This window comes from Triticum aestivum, chromosome 4B (genome assembly GCF_018294505.1).
Source record: "Triticum aestivum cultivar Chinese Spring chromosome 4B, IWGSC CS RefSeq v2.1, whole genome shotgun sequence".
Taxonomy (NCBI): Eukaryota; Viridiplantae; Streptophyta; class Magnoliopsida; order Poales; family Poaceae; genus Triticum; species Triticum aestivum.
Genome location: NC_057804.1, coordinates 288,763,198 through 288,772,230, shown reverse-complemented (window position 1 = coordinate 288,772,230; position 9,033 = coordinate 288,763,198). Strand labels below are relative to the sequence as shown.

General features: G+C 50.6%; 1 protein-coding gene across 1 annotated transcript; it reads right to left on the bottom strand.

The window, feature by feature from the left end:
• Positions 1-5,746: 5,746 nt before the first annotated feature.
• LOC123092010 (transcription termination factor MTEF1, chloroplastic) lies at positions 5,747-6,934 on the bottom strand. The gene has a single exon (XM_044513648.1). It carries the CDS (start codon positions 6,835-6,837, stop codon positions 5,893-5,895), a length of 945 nt encoding a protein of 314 aa, XP_044369583.1. The 5' UTR covers positions 6,838-6,934; the 3' UTR covers positions 5,747-5,892.
• Positions 6,935-9,033: the final 2,099 nt, after the last annotated feature.

Sequence of the window (9,033 nt, the reverse complement as noted above, 5' to 3'; positions counted from 1 at the left end):
GCTCGGTGGCGGAGCAAGGGCGTTGTCCAGGGGTACCACGGGCAGCGGGCGCCTCGTGGACCCTGGCGGCAGTCCGGCGTGCGGCACGTTCCCGATGAGCGGCGTCATCGTCCATGTCGATGTCGGGGTCGAAGGTGCAAAGACGCGAAGTCCCCCTACCGTGCGCACCAAATGTCGGAGTCTGTGATCTATCCAAGAAACTCTCCAAGAACTAAGGTTCAAACTCTGGGGGGGCTTTGCTTGGCAACCTGTGACCCAACGAGGACTACAGCGAGATCATGAGGAGCACGCTCATTCACACCGGACATGACGGGGACGCGCGAGCTACCTAGGTTCGGGCCACTGTGTGGTATAATACCCTACTCCTGCTTTTGTGGGATTGTTGCGCAATGGAGTACTTGGATCTTAAGGTACATGGAGTGTGGCAAAGAGAATGGTTGGATCCCCTTACATGGAGGCGGCCCTGCCCCCTTTGTAGTGCCTTGGTCCTCTTCCCCGAAAATATGAGTGGGAAAGGGTTGCCACAGGGCGGAAATTCAAAGGGGGACATGCACCCATGCTTATCCTGACTAAAGGTGGTCTTTGCCTACCAAAGTTGCCATCCTGACGCAATTTTGGGCTCGGTGATGACCTCTACCCTGGAATGCCGATTCGTCCTGATCTTCTTACACCAAAGAAGAAGGCTTTGTGACTTGCTTTGGGGGAGGAAGGCACTCCTGCTCCCTTATCACCTGAATGGAAGCTGGCCTTGGTCACGCCCTGCCATCCTTATCCTGACAGTGGGACGTCATCCATGTGATGGACTCGGAGCCCCACGGCTGGCGCCGTACAGCTTGCTTTGTGAGGCAGCCTCGTGAGAGGGGGCCTCGCGAGGCAACCAGGTGCTTAGTGGCCTTGGCGAGACTTATCCTAGTGGCACGGGTCCTCGCGAGGCTGTTCCCCCTGGAGCGGCCGAGGCACGACCACCCTCCGTGGGCCGCCCCAAGTCAATTCCTGGGCCGAAGGCAGATCGGTCGTGGTACCCTATTTCCCACTGGGCCGACATGACCCACCAGCTACATCTTCACATTCAAGGAAGTGCGTCCTTATTATAGGCAAAAAATGATAACTCCCCCTGACAGTTGGGTCCCGCCAGCTATATCATTTCAGGCAAGGAAGTGCCTCCTTATCCTCCCTGACAGCTAGGACCCACCCAGTCGAACCTTACATGGGGTTGTTTGTCTGGTAACAAACGTGTACGTACATACTGGTTGATTAGTTTCTCTACAAGGATGAACCGTGCCTAAATAAGTAGCGGCACATTTCATAGTAGAGCTCCCGACGTAGCAATTCAGGTAGTTCTATCTAAATCATGTACACGTACGTATAGCCACGCTGCAAGAAAGTAAATACAGCCACATACGTACATATGGGCGGTGTCTCGAACGCGTATAGCAACGGCATCATGTTCATCTGCAGCCAACCGGCTGGAACGGAATGGAGGAAACAATGTTATGTTCATCGAGAGACAACCAACGGGGTCAGAATGGGTCCTGTTCATCGGGAGCCATCCAGCTTGGACGGAACAGCCAAAACGGGGTCATGTTCATCAACTGGGGGTCTCGCGTACCGCAAAACAGAGGAGACGGTGTGCTCTTTGACCACCTATGGTCAAAACGGGGTCCAAATCATCCGAAGGGGTCTCGTGTATCGCAAAACAGAGGAAACGGACTTCTATTAAACAGCCTACGGTCAAAACGGGGTCCTATTGATCTAGAGGGGTCTAGTGTACCGCAAAACAGAGGAAACAGACTTCTCTTCGAGCACCTATGGTTGAAACATGGTCCTGTTCATCAGGATGGGTGTGGCATACTGCAAAACGGGACTCCACGGGCTCGTGTTCATCCCATGTCTACTGCCTCGCTCCATCCTCCATGGGTGACTAATCATGCACTGTTGACTTCCTCCAGCCTCCACCAGCTACTGTTCACCCACCGCAACTTCCCCCAGCCTCCACCAGCTACTATTCATCTACGGGCTATTGTTCATCTCGTCTCCATTGGATACTGTTCATCCAGCCTCCATGGGGTCCTGTTCATCCACCACCAACTGGTTGGGGGTGTGTAGCGGCCTCCTTGGGGTCCTATTCATCAAGCAGCAACCGCCTACATGGCCGGTCCTGTTCATCCAACCCCCACCGGGAACTGTTTCATCCACAACCAACCAATCTGGTAGACTTCCCACACTCTCGACTCATTCTACATATCACGCGCACGGCAACAACACGTACTATTAATCAAGAGGCAACCCAACCAACTAGCTACGTCTCGCATGGGGGGCTCGTTCGATCGGCTTCAACAAGCAGCATGCAGCAGTGAAGGAATCACTCGTGTTCAGTTAGCAGCGGCAAGCAGCGAAGGAATCACTCGGGTTCAGTTAGCACCGAAGGAATCATTCGTGTTTGGTTAGCAGCGAAGGGATCAATCGGCTTTAGTAGTAGCTATATATAGTGTGATCGCCCGGGTACAGTAAGCGAATGCCTCGCACACACGCGCATACGAGGGAAACGCACAAACCACACAGCATCGCTCAGCCCCGACCACCCACCGTGGCCGGGAACTCCCCGAAATTTTCCTTGCCCTCACTTCTACCATGATTTTTTATATCATGGACGGTCCAAAGAATGTCACGCAGGTGCGTCTCCGGCCCGCCTAAGACGAAAAGCCCAATTTCTGTCATAATTTTTGTCATAGAAGTAGGAACCCACCACATCAATGACGATACGTGTTTTTAACAATTATTGTCATAGAAGTGTCATAACCATGACATAAAAAGTTTTTCGTTCATGCAATAAAGTCACGGATGTGTCTTTTTTGTAGTGATGAGTTTGAAGATGTGCAAACATAGTGGTGACACAGAAGATTTTTGACCCATGGTTTCAATGGGTGGTGCTATCATATGTCCACATTAATGGAGGCTTGTATCTTCAAGAGATCGTGGTTTCAAGATGCCATGAAGAATCGAGTCCATGGAATGCTCATACCCACACAGGGTCCACGATGAAGCAACCTTTCCTATCCCACCATGGCTTACGCCGACATAGGGATGTCCTCGCTCAGGTAGATTATCATTTAATAGATGTAAATTCTTGTTCTCTCCACACGGTTTGGAGACTCCCAAGCACATCTAGCCAATCTAGGAGGCATCACCCTCCAAAATGTAATAGATGGTGTTGTTAATGGCGAATTTCATGCTCTTGTGCTTTAGAAGATAATCTCCTCAACACTCAAACACTTTGTCACGGATTTTGTCTTTGGGTAGGAGAGGTTTGGGTGGAAAGGAATGAGGGGGCTAGAAATCAAAGAAGCAATGGTTTGAGTGGAATCACTTTGAAATGAGCATAAGGAGTGGGAGATATCTCTCATAAATATGGATGTGTAATGTGTTTTTTTTTTGAGAGGTACTGGTGGAGTGGGTGGGGGTATATATAGGCTTCACCAAAAATCTTACCATTACTCACTTTAAGCACATGTCGTCGAGGCCGACTGAAAATACTTGGTCAGACCGAACTGTACAAAAGGTTTGAACTTTAGAAATTTTGGTGACACCAGATGAAACTGTTTGGTGGCTCTTGAGTTCTTATGACCTAAGTATTGTACACACTTCGGTTTCACCGACCTAATTTGTTCGGAAATTCCGAATGAATTTCGGTAGGCAACAGAAGATTGGCAAGTGCTCTTCGATGAGATCGAAGGGTCAACTCAGTGAGTCCGAAAGTATAGAGTTTAGGATAATGTCTATATCAATGTGACGGTAAGGGCGAAACTGGAAGGTCCAACACTATTGATAATGAGGGGAGGAGGATGTGGGACGTTATTTGGAAGGCCAAAGTCCCACAAAAAATAAGAATTTTTGCCTGGCGAGCCGCGTCCAATAGTTTGGCGACCCAGGTAAACATAGTTGCTCATCACCAAACAGTGTCAGATATGTGTACTATTTGTGGTGTGGAGGAAGAAAGTATCTTTCATGCCCTGGTGACTTGTCCTAAGGCGTGTGCTCTCCGTTTTGCCATGAGAGATGTGTGGAATATTCCTGGAGAGGAGTTCTTCAGATGTACGGGGCCAGACTGGTTTATTATTATGCTTGACCAATTGGGGTCACCGGTTCGCGAGCAAGTTTTATTCATATTTTGGTGAGCTTGGCACCTGAGGAATGATCTGATCTTTGGAAGGGGGAAAGAGTCTTTATCTGCTTCTGCTATATCTATGGAAAATTACTGGAAATCTTTTACAGCGACAAATGCCTATGTGCAAGCTGTCATATGCAATAAAGGTAAGGGGGTGGTTGACAAGTGGAGGTATGCTACTCCACCCGCAATTGGTCACCGAGTTTGGGAGCCCCCGGATCCTGAGTATATTAAGATTAATGTTGATGCAAGTTTTGTGGAGAGCATGAGATCTGCTAGTGTTGAAGTTGCTGTCAGGAATGACCTGGGCGAAGTATTGGTCTCATCACGGGATTTTATCCGCTCCTGTACTTGTGTGGATGAAGCGAAACTTCGTGCGGCCCTTGCCGGGTTATACATAGGTATTACACTTCACAAACCATTTATTCTGGAAACTGATTACGCTTTTGTTGTTTCTTGTCTGGCTAGAGATTCCATTGACAGGTCTTCGTTGGCGGACCTGAAAATGGAGGCGTTGAGCGTATCAAAACTCATAAAGGATTTTAAGATCACGAAGATTGATAGGCGGGCAAATAGGATGGCGCACAAGATTGCAAAATTCAGTTTTGACAGTAGATCTGAGGGCCTTTTATATAATAGTGTTCCGCCATGTGTAACTGCTTTTGTAATGAACGATTGTAAGAACCTTAATTTACCAAAGTAATATATGGGGGTTTTCAAAAAAAATGTGACTCGATGACTTCGGTGTATATGGGTTTGGTGAGTCCAGGTTTAACTTTTGGTTTGTCATATAGAGGAATCGTGGTAAATGATGTGAGGCATTAGGAGCTTGACCTTTAAGTAATTTGAGCAAGAAACTCATTATCTTAACCTCATCCCCTTTTAATAATATTAGCATACTTGTGGACTCAATATGATCTTGGATCACTTAAATATAAAATGAAGTTTTAAGGCATTGACCAACACTTGTCTTAGCATTTTGAGGGGTCTATTTTCACATGCCATTATTGTACCTAAATTAAACTTTCCTGAAATATTCCTGAATAGGCATTAGTTTAATAAATATATATTGTTATGAATTTCTAAAACCACACAGAGATTAGATGCACTTTCATCACTTGACAACACCAGGTCGACCAATCAAACCCCGAATGCCGATATTCGGGAATCTCTGTCCTTCACGAACGAGCACCAAAAGCAACGTGCCCCGGCCGCACGAGGGAGCGTAGCCACCGATCCTATCAACAAGCGCGACCCCATCGGCCGCCCTGAGGCAACTCTAGTCGGCCATTTTCCCGTCCTCATAGGGAATAGGTCCAGGTCCCGTCCTCATAGGAACCTATCGACAAGCGCGAGCTGATCAGCCCACTTGGAACAAACCTGGTCATGTATTCTGATGTCCCACACAACAAGCGAAGCCTGGTAGCGCCAACCACCCTTTAAATGACACCAAGAACAAAGCAAAACTGTCTACATTCCCCGTGAAACGGCAAGGATCTTCAACGTACAAACAGATCAGCGTGTAATGCATGTCAAAGGGTATTGCCCTACAGCCTACAACTATTGAACTATAAAGCAATCTATTGTCAAAAAAAGTTTTGAACTATAAGGCCATCCCTTGATGATTGATTGATTAACAAGAGAGTCCAACCAGATGGTATCATACTTACAGATCACATGTAGTTATACACAGCTTGCAACATCCAAGATCGCCCACTATTGTATTACTAATAATGCACATGGCGGTATGATGCCACGATCGCGTCGTCACGTTTGGCCTTCTCTACCACCGCGCCGACGCCGGCGCCGTCGCCATCCACCCAATAGGCGTGCCAAAGGGGAGACCGCCGCCGTGGCGGCGTGGAGCCGACGCAGCCCGCGAGGCAGTCCTCGAACTTGGGCTCCCCAGGCCGGAGCATGGTGGGCAGCGGCATCCTCACGCCGCGCGCGGCGCAGGCCTCGTGGCGCGTCGCGATGCGCGTGTCGAGCGCGTAGGAGAAGTACTCCGGGAAGTCGAAGAGCTCGTCGGCGTCGCGGCCCATGACGCCCAGAAGGTACTCAGCCTTGGGCCGCATGTTGCCGTCAATGCCGTAGTAGAATAGCGCCGGGAAGCGGCGTGCCATGGAGCGCGCGGCGGGGGAGGGGAGGCCCAGCGACTCGAGGAACTCGATCCGCGGGAGCAGCTTGTCCTCCACGGAGAAGGAGAGCAGGTCGGCACGGCGGTGGAGGTCGGGCACACCAAGCGCCCGGAGGAAGTAGAGCGTCGGCCGGAGACGCGCCGCGGCGGAGGACACGAGCAGGCGTGGGCGTCGCCTCAGCACGCGCGGCAGCTCCTCGGTGGGCACTCCGGCCTCGTCGGTCAGGAACCGCAGCGCGGCCGTGATGGTCTCGACGGGCACGGACATCAGCTCGGGGCACATCCCCGCCGCGCGCCGGAGATCCTCCGGGCGCACGCCCGCCTCGAGCAGGACAGCTGCGGCGTCTGCGGCCACATGCGGCGACGGTAGCACGTGCTCAAGGGCAGGCGCCGGCGCCGGCGCCGTCGCGGGCGGAAACCCAGGGACGGCGAGGCTGCTGCTCGGTCTGGACCTTAGCGCGACGGCGACGACGCGGAGGCGGCGGGTTGCCACCGGCCTCGAGAGGCGGCCGTGGCGCAGCAGGAGTTCTTCCATGGCCGAACCCTCGCCAGTGAGTGAGGTGAGAGCAGCTGTGGCAGAGTTTGGAGTGGGCGAGCGTGCTGAACTGAGACGGATTTGGCGGTTTAGTGGCGAGGAAAAGGATAAGGGGGTGGGTGGGCCAAGGCGAGCGCGGGCAGGAGGATAGGGGGGCGGAACGGGGAGGGGTGATTGGGCCAGGTGTGATCTCCAGGATTTTTCGTCGCCGGAGAGAACGTGGGGCCGCGCCTGCACTGCAGGGAGCGTTGGTTCCTGTTCCGCGCCTTATGGGCCCGATTCTACCAAATCCTATTGGGCGCCTTAAGCGCTGAATACAGTGCATTTTGTACAGACGGCAAAAAGAGCGTGCTTGGCAGGATTCGAACCCACGAAGTTCTTATAAGTAGTACCACACCACAACCAACCCGACCACAGACCTTACGTGTAAATATGTTGAGTTGTTTCGCATTTTAATCTATTTCTTTTTTCTTTCTTCGTTTTTTCTCTGTTCTTTTCTTTCCTTTTCCTTTTCCAAATTCGTGAAAAATAATTTCGAAAGAAACTCGTGATTAAGCTGTTAGGACCCCGACTCAATGCCACATCGATCTAGCATGTAACACCTCATATCACTTTGAGACCTCACGCACGGTATTCCCACGGGTGTCGCCTTACCTTTGCCCGGGACCGTTTGCGTCTTTTGGCACACGTATATGATAGTGTCGCTAGCATCCATATGATAAGGAGTCCGGGCTGACATGGCTAGTCGTAAACCCAAAGTGGCACAAACTTACAGGGACAGGCATCCATGACCCAGCATCGAACGTGTCGGTCATCAGCGAGTGAATCCAGGCTGTAGCACTGGGCTAACAGGACTGCGGTGATCTGGGCTGTAGCGGGCTAACAGGACTCCGGTATTCATCGCGTGACATTTCCCCGAAGGGACAGACACAAGAACGAAGAAGGACACATGCCGGTCAGCCTAAGTGTTCCGGAGCAGTAGCAAGCTACCAAGACTCAGTGGAAGCACTAGGAGACATTTCCCGGTAAGAGAGGCTATCAAGGATAAACAACTAGATAGTCAGATACCACACATACCAAGCATTTCAATAACATACACACAATATGTTCGATATGTGCAAATACAACATGGCATCACAACATGACTCTACAACTCACGTATTTTATTCATTAGGCTCCGAGGAGCGAGATATTACAAACATGGGTCTCATGACCCAACATTCAGAGCATACAAGTCAAAGCACATGCGGAAGCTTAACATGTCTGAGTACAGACATCTACAAAAGAAAAAGGCTGAGAAGCCTGACTATCTACTAGATCATGCCGAGGGCACAAGATCGTAGCTGAGGTAACAAGCTAAATGTCGAAGTCCAAGCGGAACTACTAGCGAGACTGAAGTCTCTCTGCAAAACATAAAATAGGCAAACGTGAGTACAAATGTACCCAGCAAGACTTACATCAGAACTAACTACATATGCATCATTATCAACAAAGGGGTTGGTGGGGTTTAACTGCAGCAAGCCAGCTTTGACTCGGTGGCTATCCTGAACTACTACTGCAAGTAACTCTTTTGAGGTGGCGCACACGAGTCCATATATTAACCATATCAATACACCACTATGGATCCGCTCCCGTCTCCCTACGAGAACGCCATCCATAGCACTCACGCTTATCTTGCGCATTTTAGAGTATCCACTTCCACTTGTCTATGAACTGTGATAGGCAACCCAGAAGTCCTTTACCGCGGACACGGTTATTCGAATAGATCATTTATAACCCTACAGGGGTGTACTTCTTCATGCATGTTTCCACCACTTAGCGTCTGCACACGACATGTGCTCGGTAGACTTCAAGCGAAAATCGACGTGGGTGTAGACCACGACCTACCTAAACACTCAAGTCTCTAGTCCAGGTTTATCGCCTATTCAGGTTCCATCCGCTGGGAGTCCGGCCAAGGTTTCCACATACGGCCCCGAACGATGTGTGCAGGGTTCCCGAGACAACAAACGGGCGGCCGGTACACCGTGCCACGTGCCTACCGCATCACAACCCACCCCTAGGGTCAGCGCTGCGCACGGCCTCCAACAGATATCCTACAAACACCAGAAACTACTTGCAACTCCTGGAGAGAGGACTAGGGTGGTTAAGAAGTCGAGCGGGGTCATATTTCAGGGCCCAATGCATGGTAGTAGCTGA

Coding starts and splice junctions, on each gene's coding strand:
- LOC123092010 (XM_044513648.1), bottom strand. CDS start 6,837: ATGGAAGAACTCCTGCTGCGCCACGGCCGCCTCTCGAGGCCGGTGGCA.